Raw genomic sequence first — 25,283 nt, 5'->3', positions numbered from 1 at the left:
TAAACTTAATTTCGAAACGCTTTTATGAATATTTCTCAGAAGAAATCTATGAATTTTTTAAAATCCTATTAGAACCATTAATTATTTTTTTTATCTTATATATGACCTTTTGAGATAGATAGAGTGTGGGTGTATAGAGGTAATGAAACAAATCATGATCAATTGAAGTTGGCAAGATTTGCTTTGAAAATGGGCATCTAATTTTTTGTTTGTGTTTTATTATTTTTTTGTTATTGTTTAAACGATTATTTATAAAATAAAATAAAGTTAGGTTAAACAATAAAAGAAAATATCTCAAAATTAAGTTTGATTTATGTAAACCATCAAATATAAATGTGTCTTAATTACCCACTAGGTTAACTCAAATTACTTAAGTTAAAACATGAATTATTACTTTTAGAAATCGTGTAATTTAGAATGAAAAAAAATCAAAATGAAGATTTCCCTTGATATGATATGATTAACCAATAATGTATTGAAAGGTTAATATACTAACTTTTCAAGAACTATTTTTTTATTTGATATCTAACTAACCTATCATTTTCAATTGCAATATCTTGTATTTGTTGAGAATAATTAGCTGATTTCAAAATGTTATTTTATTTTTAAATCTCTAGTAGTAGTGGTGGTCTTATTGCAATCCCATTAATTTCTTTTTATAAACTAGTAGTTTGAAATCAACAAGTGATTTTATTATTCTCTTGTAGGATATGCGTGCTATGTGATTTGTTTTTTTTAAGTCTCTCAAATTTTACTTTTTTATTCTAATTTTTTTTGTTATATTTTTATCGATGTGATTTAACGAAACTTATTTTGCGGAATCATTTAAAAAAAACTAGTAATTTGGAATCATAACTTTAAAATATGCATTTGTGCTGCAAGGTGCAATAGTGTCTTCTAATCACTTATAATTACATTTTTTTTGGTCGATAATTAACTTTTTTTTGCATAAACTAGCATAAACCACAACGGTAAAGACTCACGTTTAAATGAGAGTGCTATGAGAACTTATAATTTGAGAAATTGTGTAAAGTTCAATATCATTTGTGTAACCAGATTTAAATGTCTCAAACAATAGAGTAGAGATAACGACAATAGTATTATTCGTCGCTATTTGACAAAAATAAATAAAATAATAAACAAAAAGTGACCAATAAATCAAATTTTCACTATTTAAGTTGTTATTGATAACATTTTATTCATATTATCTTTAATTTTTGAACAATGAGACGAGCAAGAAAATATATCATTAATATGGTTAGAATTGTTCATTTGAGTCAACCACAACTAATTCGTAAGTTCTATTATGGTCAGAACTTCTCGAAATAACCGAGTGATAACATTTTTACTGAAAATAGTTTAAAAAACAGTTATGGAGTCCGAAGTTCTTCCAAGATACTATTAAAAATTAGTTTCCTGCACACTCCACCCCACTCCACTCCACTAACATTCCGATCCACATCTCCGCAAGTGTCAAGATGATAGATAGCACGTGGATGATATAATTAGAGTGAACTTTCGTGGGAGATTTTAATAAATGGATCATGCTTTTGATGGAGTTTTAAAATGGATGATGCTTTCGTTGAAATTTTAAGGATCCTCCAACAAAAAGAATGATCCATTTAGTTTTAGAGGATATAAAGATGTTTTAAAACATTTCTTTTATAATGCAATATGAGGTAATAGAAAAAACTAAAATCTTCAGGCTTTAAGAATGGGGGAGCCTAACCGAACCTTACCAAGAGATAATGAAATAACCCATAATTAAAAAAAATATGCTGAAATTTGCACTAAATAAATTAAGATCTCCTTATATTTAAATATTTGACTCACAAAACAAACTTTTTTTCTTAATATCATTAGCCAATTAGGATCAACCAGTTATATTAAGAAAATTAAAAAGGGAGCTAATAGTTTTTTAATTATAATTTCTTTAGATCTTTGATTATTCTGAAATTAGAATTGGAGTTAAATTATAGTAAAACACGCTATGAGAATCAAATTAAGCTTTTTGAGAAAGCAACAGAATTAATAAAATTTACGTTGAAAGAGAAACTTACCAAATTAAATTGAAACTATGCAGAATCCCTCTGCTCCCTAGTTTTTATTTCAACCGTTTATTCATTCTTTTAAAGTCTTTATTTTTGTAATTAAAGAGAACTATATGATACATCATAGTCATGTCCCTGTTTAAATTTAAAGTGTTTACAAATAGAATCGATCCCGTAACATATAATTTAACTGTTTTTAAAATATATATTTTATATATAATAAAAAATTATAAGAATTATTTAAACACAATATGTCTAATAATTTCAGTCTAATAGTAGTTAAAATAAAACTTTTGATTAAAAAAATTTTAAACAATCACAGCCTAATTAAATATTAATTTACTACACTTCTCAAATTATTTAATTCATTAACTAAAATACTAATAATTATTTTAACATATTTTATTTTTATATATTAATACCTTCTAACTCTTTTTAAAATTAAATTTTGTTTTTATTTTTATATAATTCATAGATAATTTTTAAAACCCTCAACCAAATGAGATCTAATAGAGTCCATGGTCAACACATGCCTCTTATTTCAAAATGATTATATTCTAACTAGAATTTGTTTTTTACTCAAATTTATTTTAAACGTGGTTATCATAATTATCTTAATGTATAGGATTTTTAAGTAAAGATTCCAACTTAAATTTCTTTAAACAACTTTTTTTTATAAAAAATTAATTCTCATTAAATCAAATAAGGAGTTAAATTTAGAACATTAATTTTCAAATAAAAAAATAACATCTATAAAATCAAATCTAATTGGTAAAGATTAAGATTCTAATGAAACTAATCCATTTTTTCAGGATAACTCTAAGGATCGTGACAGATCTAGGAATTCACGTTAAGGTGAGCTTAAATTTAGTGTAACAAATTATATATAAAAAAAAACTATATTAAAATATTTAAATAAGTTGAGTTCTACCAAATTTTAAAACATAAAATTATTCTATAATATATATATATATATATATTTATAAATCGTCAAAAAGTTAATAAATAAATTATCATCTATTTTATTGCAAAGTTCGGTCTTCACTTTTTTTCATTTCTGAAAATGTTTGCTCTATAGTAATGGTAAAAAAATGTAATGTTCAAACTAAAAAATATTTTATCGAAAAATAAAAATAAAATTATGAAAAAAGAAAAAGAAAAAAAATAAGTTTGGTGACGGATAAATTCTCAAATATAATATTTAACCAAATATAATAAAATTACATCAGTTATAACATCATATTAATAATTAAGTAAACTATCCTAGTTTAACCATAATTATAAAATTTTATACATTAAATTATACTCTATCCTTAATTTATAAAATGATATAATTACAAATTAGATTTAAATAATAATAGTACAAATTTAAATAACATTGAAAAAAATAGTTTATATTATCATTTTAATTGGAACAAAAAAAAAATGTGTTTTTCTCTTTTTAAATCATTATTACACAAACAGAATTATACCATATAATAATCACAAAATTATAATATATATAATTTATATCTTATCATTTAAACAAAATTGGGGTATTATACAATTAATGGTAGGAAGTTCTTACATGGTATAATTTTAACACTGCATTTAAAATTTCTTAATTAGTTTTAAAATTTCTTAATTAGTTTTAAAATTTTATAAGTTTACAATTTCTTTTCATAAGTGAAAAACACTTACTTTTTTTTTTTTGGTCCATTGATAATTATAATACAAACCAATCAAGGCAAATTGTAATGAGAGATTGGTACGGAACTGGCAGTATTAAACTGAAATAATATCAAACGAGTGGGACCCACCTACAATGGATTGAATGGACAGTGGATGTAGCAATATTAGTGGTTTATGGGGTGGTGCTAGTAACTCTTCATCGACTAGTGTAGTGGATGTAGCAATAACATTGGTTTTTTGGGGAGGTGGTGGTGGTAAAATCTCATCAACATGTGTAGTACCTGCAGCAATATCAGTAGCTTCGACATCAACTGTAGAAACTGATTCATCAGTCGATGACTTCGTATTCGTCTTCGTCTTCGTGTTCGTCTTCGTATTTCTCTTCCTCTTCCTTTCATATTTAAGCAAGTGAAACCTCGAAGTCATTATTTTCGATGGGATAACATAAATCAGTATTCAACTAAATAAATGGAATCAACAGGTGTAAAATTAATAGAAAATATATAAACACAATAAGATTAACCTACATCTCTAGTTTATTGCTGGGATTGACGTTGGATACAGGATTGGGGGCGGTTTCGTTTTCGTTTATGCTGTTACAAACTGACAAGACGACCTCTCGGGAGTCGAAGGTATCCACTTCCATGTTGTTGCCTTGGTTTTCTGACATTTTCAGAAGAAATCCTTGTAGAATAGAAGAAATCTAGCTCTAGGGTTTCAACGTTGAATATTTGATGATCGCTGTGAGATAGAGAGAGAAGAATATATGAACAATTACTTATGAAAATGAAGAGTGAGATTGTAGCGGGAAATATATGTTTCAATCCTCCAAAAATAAGTTATTGAAGCGAAGAATTATTCGCTCTAAATTGTCTCCTCGTAAATAAAATTCTCATACAAAAATTTAATTATAAAAATAAGTAATTGAAGCGAAGAAATATTCGCTCTAAATCGTATCCTCGTAAAAAAATTCATAAATTATTTTAAATATAAAAATAAGTAATTTAAGAGAAGATTTATTCACTGCACGTAATTTCCCTCAGTAAGTGTATTTACATGATAGGTAAATTGTCTTCTCACGGGTGGGTTGAGAGTTTTACATGAACGTCAGGTTAAAAATAATTGAATCGAAGATTTATTTGCTTTAAACCGTCTCCTCGTAAATTTAAAATTGAAATTTTTTTAAATATTAAAATATGTAATTTAAGCGAATATTTCTTCGCTCCAAATCATCTCCTCTTAAATAAAAATTACAAAAACAATTTTAAAACTAAAATGAAGTAATCGAAGCGAAGATTTATTCGTTGCATATTAGTTTTAATAAATTTAATTAATATTTAATAATCCAAAGCGTATCCTCGTAAAAAACATTTCATAAAGAAATTAAAATATAAAAATAAGTAATTGAAGCGAAGATTTCTTCTCTGCATGTCATGTCAAATAAATTTATTTAATATTTAATAAATAGAAGTATTAAATTCTTGTTATTCACATACATGAGTCGGTGTATTACATGATAGGCAAACGGTCTTCTCATGGGTGGGTTGGGGTTTTACATGAATGTCAGGTTAAAATAATTGAAGCGAAGATTTCTTCGCTCCTGAGCGTCTCCCCGTAAATAAAATTTTCATAAAAAAATTAAAAATAAGAATGAAGTAATTGAAGCGAAGATTTCTTCGCTGAATGTCATTTCCAATAAATTGAATTAATATTTAATAAAAAGAAATATAAAATTCATGTTAATTTTGGTCTTTACATACAATGGTAAATGTATTTCCATGACATGCAAACGGTCTTCTCATGGGTGAGTTGGGGGATTTACATGAAGGTCAGGGCTCCTGGGCGGGGAAATCTTCGCTCCCTTCGCTTCTCACTTTCCTTCTCACATGGCGCCCAGAGAGAAGTGATCTTCGCTGGAGCATATGAATAATATATTAATTTCGTACGTTAACTGGACATTCCGTTAGCGGCGTCTGGGGTGAACCCGAATTCCGGATTCTCCCTCCCCCTCTCCTACCCAGATTGATTTATTAATATAATAATAATGCTGCAATTTGATTGGTCCGCAACAGGGAAAAATAGGAATCGATAGCAGAAGATTCGGATTGGTTTGCAACTCGTTTATATTGTTTTTTTAGATTAAATATATTTATTTTACATCTATCAAATTTAAATATAAAAAATTTACTAAATTACTATTTAAGGTTTTAACTTGTTTCAATTTCAATATTGAGTTATATGAAATTATCATAATTTTAATTATGTGCGGTTTTATCCAAAACGGAAGGATACATATCTCTTCTCTTATTACTTATGTAACATCAAAACCTTATAGTACTAATCAAAATTTAAGTCTTATATAATAAAACCATACAAATTTTAAAAAAATAAAAATAAAACAACCCATACAAAAAAAAATCTCAAAGATCAAATTAGGTAATTGATTCTGGAGTTTTTTTTTAATAAAAACTCGTATTTTATTTTTAATTATTCAATCATTTAATTTGTTAAGTAAAATATTTTTATTTATTTTATAAAAAGTAAATTTATAAAAATAATAATAATTCAAAAAATTTAAACACAAATATAAATATATATATATATATAAATCCATACCACCTCTTACTTAAAAAGCATATATAGCCAAAATGTCTGATTTTACTCTGTAAAGGTTTAGATTTCAATTTTGAGAAAAAAAAACCTGACATAGCAGAGCTGCAATTGGATATGATTTTTTTGAATAATTATTTTTTAAATGTATTAATATATAATAATAAAAAAATATTTTTGTTTAAATAAATAATTTGAATAATTTAATTAATAAAATAGTGGATGAAATTATGGTTTGATTTTTTAAAAAATAAAATTTAAATATTTTATTAATTATTTAAAAAAATATTGGGTGATGATTCATTTATTTGTCTCTGAGCCCTAGTAAACCCTAAGAATGGAAAATTTCATAGGCAACTTGCACATCAAGTAGTACATATTCAATTTGTAGAACATCAATTATCTAAAACAAACTAGGTAAGTTTTCATATTCTAACATGTTAATAATTTGCATGATGTTGAATAAATAAATAAAAATAGAGTGATTGAGCATCAATAGTGCTGGATGCAATAGAATACATAAAGGAGTTACTAAGAACAGTTGATGAGTTAAAGTTGCTAGTAGAGTGAAAAAGATGTGGTCCGGAGAGAAACAAAAGACAAAACAAATTAGAACATCATCATGGTAATATTGATGCAGACCAGATTAATAACTCCATCATCACGAAACATTATAACAAAAATCATCTAATCACTTAGAACCTCCTGGCTCTAGAGAAAGACAAAGGAAACTGTACTAGATGATGAAGTCAAAAAGAAGATCAACTATACCTTCTTTTGATTGTTTCCAAAATTCTCGACCATTTTCAGCCCGATATTCATCAGGTCGCAGGAGGCCTAGTTGGCAATAACTATAGTTTTCTCCTGAACAACAATCTGGCTCGGCCGAAGGGCAATGCAACCAATGCAATTGCATAGGACCTTCACTTTTCAGAGTCCAAATTTTTAATTTTTAGTATATAATATTGTTAATTATATATTATAAATGTTGGTGCGGAAAATATTATAACTAGGAAAATATAATTTTGTTGATAGAATTCTTAAGTAGCTACAGCTCACTTAATTTGATATATTAAAAACTAATGAGTGATTCTCAATTTAAAGGAAAAGAATAAAGGATCTAGAACTCAAATTAAATACAATTTATGACACTAAACAATGTATCTCTTGAGCTTCATCTTCTTTCACGCTTCATCTTCAACTATTGAGTTTCACCATCACATTAAATGTTTTCCAAGATTGTTAATTATTTATTATTTTTAACAACCCCGCTTAATTAGTAATCTTGAGTTTCTTCTTGAATTTGTCGAACTTGTCAATCGCGACGGCTTTGGTCATGATATCTGCTGGCTGATCCTCTGTTTTGATAAACTTCATGGAAATTACTTCTTGAGTAACCAAATCTCGAATAAAATGATGTCGTAGTTCAATATGTTTGGACCGAGCATGAAAAACAGGATTCTTTGTCATTGCAATAGCCGACATATTGTCACAATGAATAATTGTCGGCTCACATTGCTCAAACTTCATGTCCTTTAAAATTCTTTGAAGCTAAACAGCTTCACAAGCTGCATTAGTACATGCTATATACTCTACTTCGGCTGATGACAATGCCACAAATTTCTGCTTTCTTGAGCTCCATGATATTACATTTGATCCAAGACAAAAGATATAACCGGAGATACTTTTTCGATCATCAATCGAGCCTACCCAATCACTATCTGTATAACCAACCAGCTTACATTCACTTTCCTTTTTAAATTCAATTCCTTGAGTTTTTGTGCCTTTAAGATATCTAAGGATTCTTTTTGCGGCTGCAAAATGAATTTGACTTGGCTCATTCAAATATCTAGAAAGCAAGCTTACCTATTGTGTGATATCCGGTCTTGTGTTGAGATAGATTAAGGAATCAATCAACTTTCTATAACTAGTTGAGTCAGCTTTCTCACCGTCGTCGTTAACTTGAAAATTTTCATTCAACGCCATAGGAGTGGAGAGGGGCTTGCATTGACTCATATTGAATTTCTTAAACAGATCTTCAATATATTTTTCTTGAGATAGAAAGATTCTTCCTGGACTTTGCTTAACTTGTATGCCAAGAAAATATTTTATGAGTCCCAAGTCTGTCATCTCAAATTCTTTCATCATTTGATTCTTGAATTCTGCCACCATAGCTTTGTTTGTTCCAAAATAGATGAGATCATCTACATATAAACATACAATCAAGAAATCTTTGTCAATAGTCTTCACATAGAGAGATGATTCGCTTGTACTTCGATTAAAGCCTTTCTTGATGAAATAGCTATTGATTTTGTTGTTTCACGCTCGGGGTGTCTGCTTTAACCCATACAATGCCTTTTTTAGTCGATAAACTTTATTCTCTTTTTCTTTGATCTTAAAACCTTCGGGCTGCTCAACATATACCTCTTCTTGAATTTCTCCATTTAGAAAAGCTAATTTTACATCAAGTTGAAATATATTTACCTCCAACTAAGCTGCAATGGCTACACAAGTACGGATTGTCTCCATTCTTGCAACATGAGCATAAGTTTCTGAGAAGTCAACTCCTGGTTGTTGAGAATAACCCTTTGCGACAAGTCGAGCTTTATGTTTTTGAATCAAACCATCATCACTGTACTTTACTTTGTAGACCCATTTTAAACCAATAGTTTTCTTTCCATATGGCAAGTCCACGAGTTCCCATGTTGAATTTTTCTCAATTGTAGATAACTCGTCCTTCATTGCTTTTTGCCAATATTCTTTTTGAGAAGCTTCTTAGAATGATTGTGGCTCACAAGAAAATAATTCAAACTCAATTTCATCATAAATGTCTTGAACCATTCGGGTCTTTCTTGAAGGACTATCTGAATTAGATTCTGAGTCTTGTGAAGAAGGTTGAGATGAGCTATCTTGGGATGTACTTGCTTGGGATGTACTAGCTTGGGATGCAATTGGATCAGTAAATGGTTGTGATCCCAAGTCTTCAACTTCTTTCCCCTTCCAATTCCAAGTAGCTTTTTCATCGAAAACAACATCTCGAGATACAATAATTTTGTTGGTCAATGGATTCATCATTCGATATCCCTTGGATTCATCACTGTAGCCAATGAAAACAAGTTTTTCCCTTTCTCTTCAAACTTCTTCCGACTTTGAGATGGGATTAGAGCATAAGCAATACTCCCAAATATTTTAAAATGATCAATGACGAGCTTTTTATCATACCAAGCTTCAAATGGAATCTTATTTCTGACTGCTTTGGTTGGTGATCGATTGAGAATATATATAGCTGTGTGAATAGCTTCGGCCCAATATAGATTTGGAATTCCCTTTCCTTTTAGCATGCTTCTCTCCATCTCTACAATCGTACGGTTTTTTCGTTCAGCTACGCCGTTTTGTTGTGGAGATCTACTGACGGTTAATTGTCTTTTGATACCATTTTCTTTGCAATATTCCGTAAAGGAATTTGAGAGATATTCTCCTCCACGATCAGTTCTCAAGCACTTCATTATATGACCACTTTCCTTTTCAACTAGAGACTTGAATCGTAAGAAAATAGAAAATGCTTCGGACTTTTGATTAAGGAAATAAATCCACATCATTCTTGTATAGTCATCAACAAAGAGAATGAAATACCTCTTATCTCCAGGAGTAGGAGTTTGTATCGGACCACATATATCAGAATGGACAAGTTCAAGTGGTGCTTTTGCTCGCCATGTAGTTTTGGGAAATGGGAGCTTGTGCGTCTTTCCATAAATACAACCTTCACATATATCATTCATCACTTGAATAGAATGAAGTCCAACCACCATGTTTTTCTCTTTTAGCAGCTGAAGTCCCCGTTGATTTAGATGACCATATCGAAGATGCCAAAGCTTAGACAAATATTCATTTTCCACTTTTAATGCACAATCATTTTTCAATGGAAACGTGAGAGAAAAAGTCTTATCTTTCATTTCGATAGTTGCCACAACCACATTCTTCTTTTTGTCAAATATTTTGCATCTTCCATCATCAAAATATACTGAGAAGTCCTTCTTAATAAGTTGTCCAATACTAAGAAGATTATATAAAATATTAGGGACATAAAGAAAATCCGTGATAAGCTTTTTGTTACCTCCCGAAGTTGGAACAACAATGGTTCCTTTTCCTTTCGCATCTTGATAAGAACCATCTCCAAGAACAACGGTTGAAGTAATGTCTGAGTTGAGCTCCACAAACATATCTTTATTGCTGGTCATATGGTTGCTAGCACCGCTATCAAGATACCATCGACTTTTTGACTTCTCTTCACCATTTTAGAGAAACAAACATAACGTCATAATCTTCTCTCACAAATTTTGCATCATCTTCTTTCTTCTCCTGATTTTGAAATCGACAATCCCTTTGAGAATGATTAGGGATTTTGCATCTTTTGCATTTTAAATAACAATCTTTTGACTCAATATTTGATTTCTTGCAAATGATATAGGAATAAGAATCACTCGATTGTTGTGGTGCTTTGCCTTTCCAACCGAATTTCTTCTCATTTTTCTTACTAAATTTATTGTGATGACTTCTTGAAAACGCTTCTGGTACTTGCTTGGATTTGAAGGCTTGATTAGTTGATGGAGTACAAGAGTGATTAATTCTTTGCTCATGTGCTAGAAGAGATCTAGTCAACTCATATATTGTCATCTTGGACAAATCTTTTGATTCTTCAATCGCAGCAGCAACATGATCGAACTTTTGAGGAGGCTTCGAAGAACCTTTTTAACAACTTTTTTGTCTTTGATTTCATCTCCGTTGTTTTTATTCGAAGAACCTTTTTAACAACTTTTTTGTCTTTGATTTCATCTCCGTTGCTTTTTATTTGATTGACAATAGTGGAAACACGAGAAGAAAAATCTTGTACCTTTTCTCGATCCTCCATCTTTAGATTGTACAAATCTTTCCATAAGGCTTGGAGTTTTAATGCGATCGTTTTCTCCGTACCTTGAAATTCCTGTTTCAATATCATCCAAGCATCTTGGGCCTTTTTTACTCCAAAAATACGAGGGAATATGGTTTTCCCAACTCCTTGTTGAATATAGCGCAAAGCTAATGCATCTCGTTTTTGAGATCCTTTTCAAATTTCGCGTATCCTTCGTCGTCTTCATCGGGCACATCGAGTTCTTCTTCATCTATAATATCCCAAAGACCTAGGGATATGAAAAATGTTTCCATTTGGCTGCTCCAGAATTCATAGAATTCGCCTTCAAAGATAGGAACTTGACTTGGAAAGTATGAGAATAAAGTAGATGTCATTTCAAGATTGAAACGTAACCTTGCTCTGATACCAAATTTGTTGGTGCGGAAAATATTATAACTAAGAAAATATGATTTTATTGATAGAATTCTTAAGTAACTACAGCTCACTTAATTTGATATATTAAAACTAATGAGTGATTCTCAATTTAAAGGAAAAGATAGAAGGATCTAGAACTCAAATTAAATACAATTTATGACACTAAACAATGCATCTCTTGAGCTTCATCTTCCTTCACGCTTCATCTTCAACTATTGAGCTTCACCATCACATTAAATATTTTCCAAAATTATTAATTATTTATTATTTTTAACAATAAAGTATCTATTTTACCATCATAAATTCAACCCTAACCTGAAAATCACTTTTGAGGTTACATTTTAATGCTCTTAAATTTATTTTTTATTTGTTCTTTATCTTTTTATCTTCCTAATTTCTTATCATTTTAAAATATTTATCATATTTTTTTCATTATAAAAAATATCATATACAATGCTTCAAAATAAACAAAAACATATCCATACTTACCATTATAGGTATTTTTTTTTAAATCAATGATTTAGTTATATATTTATTTTGTATATTTAATATGTTTTTATAAAATATACAACTATTATATTTATTTTAATTTTAGAGGTCACAAAATTTGAATTTGCATTGGGCCTCCAACTCTCGGAGCCGACCCTGACAACCATGTAACGATCTAGGTTTATTTGATATTGATAATTTTGCAATTTAATGAAATTTGTCAAAAGAAATATATAAAAATGGATTGAAGTGGTTGACAAACAGTATGCTGCAATTCCTCCAAGTAATAATATTGGCTAGTAGTTTCATTCAAGTTCAAACTAAATAAATAAATAAACAATTAAATTTAGTTGGGTCAAGTGATAACCTTTTTCAATGGGAAATTTTAGGAGATACCCTTAAGATTCATTTATTTGACTTTTTGACCAGCACTTAAAATAAAAAGCGCTAGTGATACCTTTTCTTTTTCTAAACGATTTTATCCCTGTCGCGAGACGTCTTCAATCGCGAGACGCAACCGGCAATCGCGAGACAATTTATTTTTTCACACGGCATCCAGTTGCATCTCGTAACGAGGACATTTTGGTTCAAAAAAAAGCGTCACTAGCACATTTATTTTATGCGCTAGTCAAATAGTCAAATAAACTGATCTTTAGTGTCATCTCATCAAATTTCCCTTTTCAACTTTATATATTTTTTCACATGTCATGTTCATTCAAAAAAGAAAAAGAAAATAGTAATATGTATTTTCCTATGCACTATGGATCCATGAAATTTATTGATTTTGAAGAATTAGATAAGAGTATGAAAATGCAAATATAGTAGAGAAAGATAAACTTAAAATGTTCTATTCTCACTAAAAACGCCTTTAACTTCAAGTGGGATCATGATTGCAGGGTCGTGCTAGCTTTTTCAAAAAAAAAACAAAAAACTTGAATTTCAAACAAAATAAAAGTAAGAACATGCCACCTTCATCTCAAAACACAAAATAAAAACAGTCAAAATGATTTGTTTTGAATGGTAATAATAAAACCATCCACATTCATTTTGAAGGATTTGGAACAAAAGTTAAAAAAAAAAAAAAAAAAAAAAAAAAACAGTTTGTTACCTTGAATATCTCGTTAGTGATCTGAATCTTCTAAGAAAACAATGATAAACAAGAAAATGCCAAATTTACCTGAATCCTTTCACAATCAAGCCACAATCATTGCCAAATCCATTCCATCAGAGACCAATTCTCTCTATCTCAATTCTTCATCAATGTCGAACAATCCAGATCTTCTTCTTCATGAATTCAATGAATCAAAAAGAAACAAGACTCATAACATCAACTTATCCGGTTACAGCCCTTACTACAAAGGACTAACCGATTATTCCCTCGCCATTAAAAAACCTTCACATTCAGATTCAACAACAACAATCTCCATCATCAGCTCTGGAATCAAATCCATTCTTTTTCGCAGGAAAAGAACCCCCATTGAAGTTCTTAACCGCCCATCATCTTCATTGACCAAAAGGAAGCCTTTGAGGGAGAGTGAAGCATTAGATCAATTACAGTTAACAAAACACAAAACAACAACAGTTAACAAAACTCAAACCAATACTATAAAATTAATGACAGCCACAATCCCAATTCATAGAGCTCTACAGGCGAGGGATGATGAAATGGAGATTGTAAACAGAAGAGTTTTTGAATGGGCCGATAAGTACAGGCCTGAGGCTTTAAAAGACTTCATATGTAACAGGAATATAGCATTGCAGCTGCAAGCTATGGTTAAAACCTCACATCTTTATAATTTCTCCATTTTTTTTTCCTTCTTTTTCATCCAAATGCTTAAAAACATTGCAGGTAAAAAGAGAACATTGTGGGCACTTCATATTTCAAGGTCCTCCAGGTGTAGGAAAAAGAACCATGATATGTGCCCTGCTTAATGAAGCTTTTGGACCAGACATAGTACAGGTAAACTGCCAAAAATAACAAATAACCAAACAACACTTACATTCACTTTTCACTTTGCAAAGGCTTGTTTAGCTCAGTGACTTCATGACCACTTTTAAAAAAAATGACTTTTCACTTTTGCCTTCCTCAGGGACAAGAGAAATCCAAGCTTTTTCTTTTGAAGGTAAACTTCTTTGATCATAATATGTCACTAGGTCGTTAGTATAGTGTTAAGATATTATGGAAGTTAGATGAGTTGAATCTGACTAAACACTTCATTGAATTAAATCCATTTGATTGATAATTAATAATTTAAATTTAGCTCAAATTAATCTTAAAAATTGACTTAATTCAGCAAGCTATAAATAACTTAGACTGTGTTTGATAAAAGTGAAAATAATACTCAAATATTGAATTTTAAGTACCGAATGACTTAAATAACTGGCAATAAAAAAACTGAATTAATTAAATAGAAACATCTAACTTGAAGTAATCAATATCTAAGTTGATTTAATAATATCTAAGACTAATATCTGAAAAAATACATCAACACTATTATACTCTTATATATTAATTAACTTGATAATCAAATAAGACTGTCCAAAATACAACTTTATCCCTGAAAAACAATCAAATTAATATCATTATAAAAGGGTAAAATAGTCTTCAAGACATTAATTCCACATTTATCATAACAACTTATATACTAGTTACTTCAAATTTAAATATTTTCATTTGGTTTATTCAACATTTATTATCTGAGACTTAGCACTTAATTAATAATTTTATGAAATGTACCTTAGTCAGTGGGTTAGTAGCTTATAAATATTAAAATATGTATTCTATTGGGAAATGAATGAATAGTTATGGAATCTGAATTATCTTCTATCAGGCTTAGGTCATTCTTAGCCTCACCTAAATTTCTTCTACAAATTCTAGATCTTGTACATGGCTCAATGTTTGATGAACTTGTTACAAACCATGTATTTGCAGGGAGAGGATATAAAGAGTATCAAAGCTACTTTAAAGATGTCAAAAAAGCATGTAGAAATCAATCTTGCTCAGTTAAAAGGTTATGAGAAGCATGTCATAGTTGAACTTATAAAGGATACCAACACCAAACTAACAAGCACTCCTACAAAATGCACGAAGAAGGAATGTCAAGGTAATAAAAAACAAATCTTTTACCATCAAATATGAGGAACGATCCTAATCACCGATAAAATTCTGCAGCCGTTGTCTTATATGGGGCCGACAAGTTGTCTGTTGATACCCTATCATATATTAAGTGGCAATTAGAGAAGTATAGAGGGTGTAATAATGTATTATTTTGCTGCACCGATGTATCAAACTTTCAGCCTATACTATCTCTTTGTACCATTATTCAACTATCAAAGCCTTCAAACGAGGAAGTAAGAACCAACTTAAATGATGTATTCTATAACATTGTATGATCCATAATACATATTTGAGCATTTAATGTTCTTTCTCTTCTGTTTTTCAGATTGTTCAGGTTTTGATTTGCATAGCACGCCAAGAGGAGATAGAATTGAGCCGAGAAATGGCTAAAAGAATTGCTGATAACTCCAACAGCAATTTAAGACAAGCAATTCGTTCATTTGAAGCCACATGGCATTCCAAGTAATTATCAACTAAAATATTAAATTTCACAGAAAACCCTCCCTAAGTCCTTTCACCATTCCTATATTCTCTGTGTAATGCAGTCCACAGATGAAGGAAGACCAAGAAATCATCATGGGGTGGGAAGAAGACATCGGTTACATAGCGAAGAACATGATACAAGAGCAAAGTCCAAGACAGTAAGTTGATAATCAGCAAAAGTCTATTATAATTCACAGGAATCAAAATACATCATGAATGAATAAAGCATATTATGCATTTCTGCAGACTGTATATCATAAGAGGGAAGCTTCAAAATCTTATAGATCATAGTGTTTCTCCTGAGTTCATATTCACGGTATGGGTCTTACTCACATATAATACAATAAACAAGTTAAACTTTATCTGACTTACGATAAAGGGGACATGGACATGTTAACTAAGAAATATATTTGTGTATGTTTGTTTGTATGCAGACACTGCTGCAAGAATTGAAGAAGCATTTGGGCCAGCATCTACAAACAGAAATCAAGAACATCTACCGTGATTACAAAGTATGCGATATGATATCAACTATATATCAGAAAGGATGGATTAATATTAACAAAATCTTTTCTTGTATCAGAACCGACTTGAAGAAACAAATAGAAGACATATAGACCCTTCCAGGAGCAATTTTCAACAGTTCATGAGGATTGAAGGTAAATATCAATTCAAAATTTGAAAACCAAGTTCATCTATACATGAGTTTGGCCTTTCCAAGTGGAAATGATCGTTGTTTCTGTTTTCTTCCAGAGTTCATAGCAAAATTTATGAGTTGGTACAAGGCGTCATTGATCAACAAAACATGAGCTTGACCCAGTTGAACATTTGGAAGAAGAATTCGGTTGTGAAGACAGTTTCTCTAATTTAAATCTTTGTAAAAAAAATCTATGCATACATACAATCCTACTTGATATCTTTAGCCGGAAACATTCCTCCGAACTGCTCTAAACCTTCTTTTCTATCTGGGTATTGTAATGGTTTCGATTTGGCAGGGAGCTACATATAATCAAAGTGATTTTCTATGTATGTTTCCTAAGCTCATAAACGAAAACTTTAACTCGTAGTACACGAATATGCTAAGACCTTAGCTGATACAGTTCGATTGAGTTCATATTCCGAGAACTAATCAAAGAAATTACCTGGTTCAACAATGCATAAGCAAATGTAACATCGATTCTTCCCAAATGCATGTAATGAATCGTAGTATCCTTAAGATGGATGCGATAATTAGGTCTTTTATCGGGTGTTGAAATCTTGTTGAGCTGAGGAATTAATCATATTATCGATGATTTTAAGTGGGTTTTGGGAAATATATATATATAATGATGCTTAATTTTTAATTTTTAAAGTTTTCAGATTGTCCGGTCGAACTGTAGTTAATTTGGATATATGCGAGAGTAAATGGATATTTGGGTCGGATTGTGGGTTGATCCGCCTATAAAAGTTTTACCGTAATATTTTTTTCACAATTTTTTATAATATTATTACTCGTACCGGAATGCATGCTAGTTTAATGTGTAATCATGTTTTAAACAAATTTTTTAATTATATCTTATTTTAATTCTCTAAATTATTAATTAACACATTAATAATATATTTTACCATTTTAAACTTATTAATTACTTTATTTTATAAATATATAATATATATAATTAAAATTAATAAATTTTAATTAATAATTTAAATATTATATATTAAAATAAAATATATTATATAAATAATAAAATAAAATATATATTTTATTTTTATCTAATTTTATCAATATAATATAAATTAAACTAAACATACTAAATTAAATTATTTAAATAAATATTTTAAATTAAAATAAAATATATTATATAAACAGTACAATAAAAAATATTATAATAAAATATATTATATGAATATTAAATTAAAAATATTAATTATTGCTCATTATAATTAATATTATTATTAATATTAATTAATATTTATAAAATTTAGTATTCAAATTAATTTATCATACGTTAACCCTGAAAATAAAATAATATTTTTCATCAATAACCTGGTTTATCTAATTAGTTATAGTGAAAGATCTGATTTAAGAAATAATAGTGATTACATCATATTTTTTAACTGGAGATGAAGATACTTTAATTTAAAATTTATAATAAATTCAAATAATTTTTAATATTAAAAATATATAACAATAAAAATAATCTGAAAATAACAGAAAATGAATAGTTATGGTTCATTATACCTTATTTTTAAAATAATAATAAATTCAAATTTTTAATATATCAAAATAAGAGCAAGTAAATAGTTAATCATTGATTTGTAAGAATATAATTTATTTTATTGTTGTGTTTATATAACGTAATTTATTATTTTAGTATATAATTTTTTTTAATTTATAATATTTATTTAAATTATTTAATTTAGTGGGTTTAGTTTAATTATATATATTATATTTATAAAATTAAGTAAAAATAAAATATATGTGTTATTTTAATATTTATGTATAATATTTAAATTATTAATATATAATATTTAAATTATTAATAAAGTATTATTAATTTTAATTATATATATTATATTTATAAAATTAATTAATTAATTAATGAATTTAGAGAAAAAAAAATATAATTAATGAGTTAGAAATGAAAATGTGATTATTTTGAGAAAGGGAATAAAAATGAAAATAGAGATATAATGGAAAATTTTGTTTGAAACATGGATAGACAATTAATTGACTTGAAAGGTAGATTCGTGTAGAGTTTTTATTGTTTTTCTTAAAAAAAATTTGAGTCAATTAATTATTCTAAAGTAATAATTTTGTAACTAACTTTTTTCATTATATGTTTTAATCGTTACATTTAAACGATTTTTTTATTAAATAGATCATTTTAAAAAAATAAATAATAAAATATTTTGTTTAAAAGTATAAAAAATATTTAAAATAAATTACAATTATGAGTTTAAAATAATAAATTATAAAATTACATTCAACTTTTAATTTTAATTCTTAATTTTAAATAATTTATTAAATCTAAGAATTGAAATTTCATCCCATCTCAATTACATTTTCATTTACCTATATTACAAAGACTTAATAAACTATAGTAAAATCCTATATCTTTTTTATTTATTATATATTTACTATGTTGTTATACTTTATACTCTATGAGGAATCTAGATCCAAAATCACTTAAAGTTGAATTCGACATTAGTATTAGTGGTTGGATAGGTTGAATGTATCTAAAAAAAAATTGGATTAGTTTTATAACTTCTTAGATAACCAAACATGTACATTCAATAATTCAATTTCAACATGTATGTTTGTAAACTAATTTTAATTAACCTCTTTATTAATCAAATAATTAACTATAAAATATCAACTTAATAACAATTATAAATAATTTTATTTGTAAACAGAGACTTAAAATTAAGTTGGTATATATATATATATATTTATATATATATATATATATATATATATATATATATATATATATATATATATATATATATATATATAAATTTCTTAATACGTCACAACTTTAATTAATATATCTTGATTAGAGAGATTGGTCTGCGATTCGTATATATTTTAATTTTCCATCCAATTTTAATTTAATAATTTTATTGAATTATCAAAGGTAGGTTGGATGCTTAAATAGACAATTGTTAGGATTTGTTTGTGATGAAATTTAAGTTGCAACACATTTTCATAAGAAAACACTAAATAATTAACAAGATCATTAACTTTAAGCAAATATTTACACAAATCAAAACCAATTGAGTTTCACTTCATATATACAAAAACGCATTTAAAAAAATGAATATTTCAATTTCTATATTATCATGTCCAAGTAACAACAATAGCAAGAGAACATGGCCCCTTCTTATTCAACTCCAAGTATAAAATTGACTTCAAAGTTCAAACTATTATCTACATATCACAAAATCAAGCTCTATCATGTATATATATAATATAGATGATCATCAACCATCTTCTTGACCCTCATAATTCTTAGTACTCGAAACTTCACTTCTACCTTTTACACGACGATGACGCCTATCCTCAAACTTCAACCTCCCCGTCTCCTTAAATTTCGCCCTTTCCAATGGGTCGATCACGCATTCTGGCGGCGTAATTGGATATCTCAAGTTATCATAACAATAAGAATAATACATGTATTTATGTCTATATTTCTTCATAGCTTGCCTCTGCCTTGGCGTGATCTGTATATCATCAATGTTTCTAAATCGATCATCTTCTCCTCCTTCCGACATACAACTACTTGGGATAAGAACCTCGTCAATAGGGTCAGAGACACAACCATGAAGGACAAGATCGGTGAACTTGGTTAGAAATGGGGCATACTTATAATTGACCTTGTACTTCCCACCCGATGTTGCCCAATTGGATGCATCCCATATGGTTGCATATAGAGCCATGGGCTTCGAAGGGAAATCCCCTCCCATTGCTTCGTTTCTTACTATCTCCCGAATCGGCACATCATCTATATAGAAGCTACATTGTACAAAACAAATAAAAGAAAAATTAGTCCAAATCCTCAAATAAATAAATAAAACTTTCTTTAGAGAAGATAAACTCGAAACCCTTTCTTTTCAACTTTTATTTATACACGAAATGTGTTAGTTCATCATAAAACATGAGATAAAGTCGATTCGAGTTTTATCTTATCCAGATGTTAATTTAGACATATATTTATCATTATCAATACAATGAATTTATCCACAAAATTTGTCATTTTCATGAATACATGTATGTATCTTTCTTGATTTCCACAAGCGTGTAAGCCCAACTAACTAATTAATATGCTTTACAATTCATTGAAAATGTCACATTTTATGAATTATAAAGCGAATACGTAACCATCAAGAACTCTTAAAAGTTATCCAATACACATGCATATATTCAACTAATCATGACATGACACATTTAAATAGTCAAATAATTAATATATACAAGCCCTTAAACTTTTGTCACAATTTTTATATATCCCCTCAAATTCATATCAAGAAACTCAATTTTGATACATGCTCCCACAAAATTAAATGTTATTCAATATGCCTGTTTAATGACTATGGTATCAAGATGCAATCCCAATAAGACAATAACTCTTCGTCATAAACATTCAATTCAATTTTAGGTGTTTTCCACTAAAATTTAACATGGTATATTTAATACTGATAATTTATTAAAATTCCTTAGTATAAATCAAAATCAAAATCAAAATCAAAATAAAAAATAAATTCAAATGTATATATTAAAATTGTAAAAATAATTATCAAAACTAAGTTTGGATTTCTTGTTTATTCACTTTTATGTTAATTTGAGAACTTTTTTTCATTGATTTTATTTGTTGTTTCAACTTTTACGAATTCTTTTATGTTGATCTTAGTTTATTCTCGGTGTCACTAACCTGATATTCACATTAAAATTGATGCCTTATTTTATGTTTATTTAGTTACGAATACACATGTCATTAAAATACTTTATTAATTCAATTTCTTTCCATAATACAAACCTACCACAAGAATTTCATGACTTTTTTCAGTTTAGCTACCCTAATTAGTTTTTTTTTTTTTTTAAATCAAATTTAAAAAGAAAAAAAAAATCTCTATTTTTCATCAAAATATAGATTAATATAATTTATTTTTTTTAAACTTTTAGATAACTTAAACAACACCCTCCTTAATTTCACTTAAGCCGGTTTTAGTGAGAATCTAAATAAACCCGAGTGTTGTCTAAGATTATATATATAAGAATTTGGTAAATAGTAACAATTAGTGGACAAAAACAATGAACAAATTATTAGGATATAGATGAAATATGGAAAACAAGTAGAGAAAACTCACATGATTTTTTGGGTGGTCCAAAGAATACTATAGCGGTGGAACTCTCTTGAAGGGTCAAACCAAAGAAGGTATCTTTCTTCTCTTCCTCTGTTCGTGCTTCCATTTCCATAAACGTTCGTCTGAAATCTCCATCTTTTTCCTCTTATATTCCCCAAGAACTCAAAATCCAGTTCATCATGGGTTTTCTCAAATACATCGCCGTTTGTCGTCTACAAATAAAAAGAAAAGAACAAAACCCAGATTAATATCCGTATGAAACAGAGAAAGAGACAGAAAAACAAAACGTACGTAGAAGGCTACGACAATTCCTGCGGTGTAATCGGACGGCAGCTTAATCCTTGCACTGAATAATCCATGGTCGTAAAGGTCTGAAGACTTAAACCCAGAACCTGTTTAAATTTGACCTTTTTATTATTAGGTTAACTTCAATTGAAATGGTCCATTGATCATACGTGGGAAATTTTGACTTTTAAACCTCATCTAATGAAAAAAGCAGGTAATTCATAGATAGATAGATAGCTAGCTATAATCAAACTTATTGAATATTAAAAAAAATGGAAAATCAAGATCATGAGAGAGGAGAGAGGAGAGAGAAGTTGCATGCCTGTGTACTGGTTAAGGATAAGATCGACGGTTCTGTCGTCCGGCGATCGGAAGATGTTGTCGGGGCCAAACAGAGGATCGAAACCTTTGTGAAAAGGAATAGTGGTAACGTTAAACAGAGCAGTTGCAGAAATGAAGAGAGAGATGGTCGAGAGGAAGAAGATGAAGAGAGATGCCATTCGTTTGGAAATATGATGCCCAAAGAAACCCATTTTCTTCTTTTCAATTCAATGGATATGTGGGTTTTTTTTTTTTTTTTTTTTCTTAAAAAACTTTAGTAGAAATTATTCAGGGGGTGAGAGAGAAAGAGGAATTGGTATGGGATGGGAGGCCTAACTTTGAATACTTATATATATATATTCAATGGTGGGCTTCTTAATTTGAATAGAAGAAGGAAATTGAGGGGTAAAGAAGTAAATTGAGGGTGTGAACAACTCTAATTAAAAGAAAAAGTTATTATAAATGGAGGGTATGACAATGATAAGGTTGAAGTGATTATGTTTTTGTTCCACTACCAAGTTTAAAGTTCATCTATTGATAATTTTTTATTTGATTAAGGCTAGTTAATTAATTAAACTATTGTATTGGTTGAGCAACCTAATTAATTAATTGGTTAAAGAAATGTGCATTCATGGATAAAGATAAAGAAATGGAAATTCAATAGAAGAAGGTATTATATTGTAGGAATTACCGAAAAAGTTTGACAGTAAGGCGAGGAAGATTATACGAAAGTTTTAGGTTAAAACATGTTTATGAGACACTCACGACTTCACCCTCTTCAAGAATCTCGAGCTTTGATAAAAAAAAAAAGAGTTAATTTTTGATTAGTGAAATGGTTCTATATTTTCAAATAAATTGTGTATAGTTAATGCAACATTTTTGTTGAATATGGTATGTAATTTTTTTTTTTTAATATTGTTTGAAGGGACAACTAACATTAAAGATAAACTTCAATTGAAACAGACACATGTAGAGAGCATTTTTTGGGTTTATTGAATGTAAGAAAGTAGGATTTGATTTGTGGAAAATGTAAAATTTGATCACGATAGTAGAGTCTTTCGACAAATACTCTTTAAAACAAAAGTGGCTGTGAAGATATTAAATAATATTGGTTTGATTTGAATAATAGTTTTGTGACATCAACAATAATGTTCTTATATGAACTCTAAAGCGGCAATTGAGAATTTACAACAAGAGGCAAAATTGAGAATGTACAAAAATAATATGAGCTTGTCATGGGGTGACGTGATAAACAAAGTTGGTAAATCCAATGTTTTTCTTTTACAAATCCAATCACAATTACAAATGTAACAATAAAAAAATGTGTTTACAAAATAAAGTTATATTCATTGATTTTAATTTACTTCAATTAAGGATAATTAATTAAAAATTGATGTTAGTTGAGCAACCATGGTTAAAATAATGGGATGCATAATTGTCACAAAATATATAAAATGCTTGTGTGACATTGACTAAGTTACAATAAATTAATTCACTTAAGAACCTTCTTCATAAGACAATATATAACAGAAAGACCATCCCATCCTAAGATGTATATGACCAATTAATTAAAACTAAATATTTAAACAAAGTTGAAATATCATTTCAAATTTTGATACAAATACATATTTATTAAACAAATAAATATTTTGTTTTAAGTCAATGCTCACTTATATGTTCTCTGTAATTAATTAAAAGAAATACAGTAATTATAAGGCTGCAATAATTAATCTCCACATTATTTTTACTATGTTATGGAGTTTTTATCCTTTTAACCATTAATTGACTTAAACGAAGAATTAACATAACTTATTAATTTCTATAAATAAATAAAAAAAGTCGTAACTCAATAATCTTTAAAATTTGCAAGTTGTACCATTTTAACAAGTCATCGATCATCATTCCGATAGAATGATGTAAAAGTTAACTTTGTATTATCGATTTATCAATTCTTCGTAGATTGAAAATTTAAGACACAAGTAAATCACAAACAAATTAACCAAATATTGAATTGCGTAACAAAATGATTGAGGGATGTCGACTAACCAATCTGATTGAGTTCTAAAAAAATATTTTTTTTAAGCATAGGTTATTCTCTTAAAGAAAATAGCACAATCTCCCTTAATTGATTTATTATCAGTTTAGTTTAATAAATCAATTTAGATTGAGTGTTTAAGAATTAATCAAGTAAAGTCAAAGTATGTACATGATGATAGAAGAAAAAGATGAAGTTTTATAATTAATGAGAAAGGTATATATACTGATTAGTCTCATTCTTATACAATATTAATATTATTAACCAATGAATTAATTAATTAGTCACATTCCCAAAGTTTGCGTAAAGATTATGCTAACCACTTTAATCTTGGTCCTACACCTACAACCTACACCACAAAAGTTATTTCATTATACTATAGAACATTGAGCTATTATTTGTAATCACAATTAATTTTATGGTTCTAATAGTTGTATATTTTATTAATTTCAAATAAGAGTATAAATTGTTTGATTAAGTTGATGTATACACGGAAAGCACAATTAAACTATTAAGGTCGGTGAATCATTGTTAAATAATAAAATCAAACAAAAAATCTGTTTTAAAAGAAAAAAAATAGCACCAATATAATAATAATAATAATAATAATAATAATAATAATAATAATAAACGGGTAATAAATCTATTTATTTTATTTTCCAAAAAAGGAATATTTTCTATTATTATTATTGATCTATTTCAAATAACTTAAGTTTTGACTTTTACTATAATCAAATTATATATATTTTAAAATTAATTATGATCGGCTATTAAACCTACGAACCGAACTATTGAGTACGATTCAACGGTTTCAAAAATCATGAGTCATTGATTCGGTTCTGGACAATTGGATTCAATTTTAAAGATTTGATTAGTTTTCTTCCATAGTTTTATATAAAGTGGTTTATTTTTGTTTTAGTTATTATTTAGGTTCACTAATCTTTGCTTAAGTTTCAAATAAAGTATTATTTTGTTTTTAATAGTTGTTTATTGCGAATCCAATAACATTTTTCTTCAATATTAATATATCTTAATCTAAATAGATTTAAT

The 25,283-nt window shown here is 28.2% G+C and overlaps 2 protein-coding genes and 1 long non-coding RNA gene across 3 annotated transcripts; all 3 read right to left on the bottom strand.

Moving 5' to 3' along the window:
* Window positions 1-7,883: 7,883 nt before the first annotated feature.
* Window positions 7,884-9,074, bottom strand: LOC124933175 (uncharacterized mitochondrial protein AtMg00810-like). The gene is made up of 3 exons (XM_047473824.1): window positions 8,849-9,074; window positions 8,261-8,536; window positions 7,884-8,146 (listed from the first exon to the last, which is right to left on the bottom strand). Exons 1-3 carry the CDS (start codon window positions 9,072-9,074, stop codon window positions 7,884-7,886), a joined length of 765 nt encoding a protein of 254 aa, XP_047329780.1.
* Window positions 9,075-13,130: 4,056 nt separating this feature from the next.
* On the bottom strand, window positions 13,131-17,024 carry LOC124921860. Its single transcript, XR_007097722.1, has 3 exons — window positions 16,888-17,024; window positions 15,272-15,357; window positions 13,131-13,666 (listed from the first exon to the last, which is right to left on the bottom strand). It is a non-coding gene; the product is annotated as an uncharacterized LOC124921860 (long non-coding RNA).
* A 2,511-nt stretch (window positions 17,025-19,535) lies between these two features.
* Window positions 19,536-22,513, bottom strand: LOC124918981 (probable xyloglucan endotransglucosylase/hydrolase protein 30). The gene is made up of 4 exons (XM_047459069.1): window positions 22,200-22,513; window positions 21,884-21,984; window positions 21,596-21,804; window positions 19,536-20,243 (listed from the first exon to the last, which is right to left on the bottom strand). Exons 1-4 carry the CDS (start codon window positions 22,408-22,410, stop codon window positions 19,712-19,714), a joined length of 1,053 nt encoding a protein of 350 aa, XP_047315025.1. The 5' UTR covers window positions 22,411-22,513; the 3' UTR covers window positions 19,536-19,711.
* Between the last annotated feature and the right edge of the window lie 2,770 nt (window positions 22,514-25,283).

Source organism: Impatiens glandulifera, chromosome 1, assembly GCF_907164915.1.
Source record: "Impatiens glandulifera chromosome 1, dImpGla2.1, whole genome shotgun sequence".
NCBI classification, from domain to species: domain Eukaryota; kingdom Viridiplantae; phylum Streptophyta; class Magnoliopsida; order Ericales; family Balsaminaceae; genus Impatiens; species Impatiens glandulifera.
The sequence above is the reverse complement of the archived record's forward strand: the minus strand, read 5'-3'. Positions and strand labels throughout refer to the sequence as shown.

Coding starts and splice junctions, on each gene's coding strand:
- LOC124933175 (XM_047473824.1), bottom strand. CDS start 9,074: ATGAAGGACGAGTTATCTACAATTGAGAAAAATTCAACATGGGAACTC. Junction 8,537..8,848: donor TGCAAGAATGGAGACAATCC/GTACTTGTGTAG, acceptor GTTTATATGTAG/ATGATCTCATCTATTTTGGA. Junction 8,147..8,260: donor TGAGAAAGCTGACTCAACTA/GTTATAGAAAGT, acceptor TTCATTTTGCAG/CCGCAAAAAGAATCCTTAGA.
- LOC124918981 (XM_047459069.1), bottom strand. CDS start 22,410: ATGGGTTTCTTTGGGCATCATATTTCCAAACGAATGGCATCTCTCTTC. Junction 21,985..22,199: donor TATCCTTAACCAGTACACAG/GCATGCAACTTC, acceptor AAATTTAAACAG/GTTCTGGGTTTAAGTCTTCA. Junction 20,244..21,595: donor TGGACCACCCAAAAAATCAT/GTGAGTTTTCTC, acceptor TGTACAATGTAG/CTTCTATATAGATGATGTGC.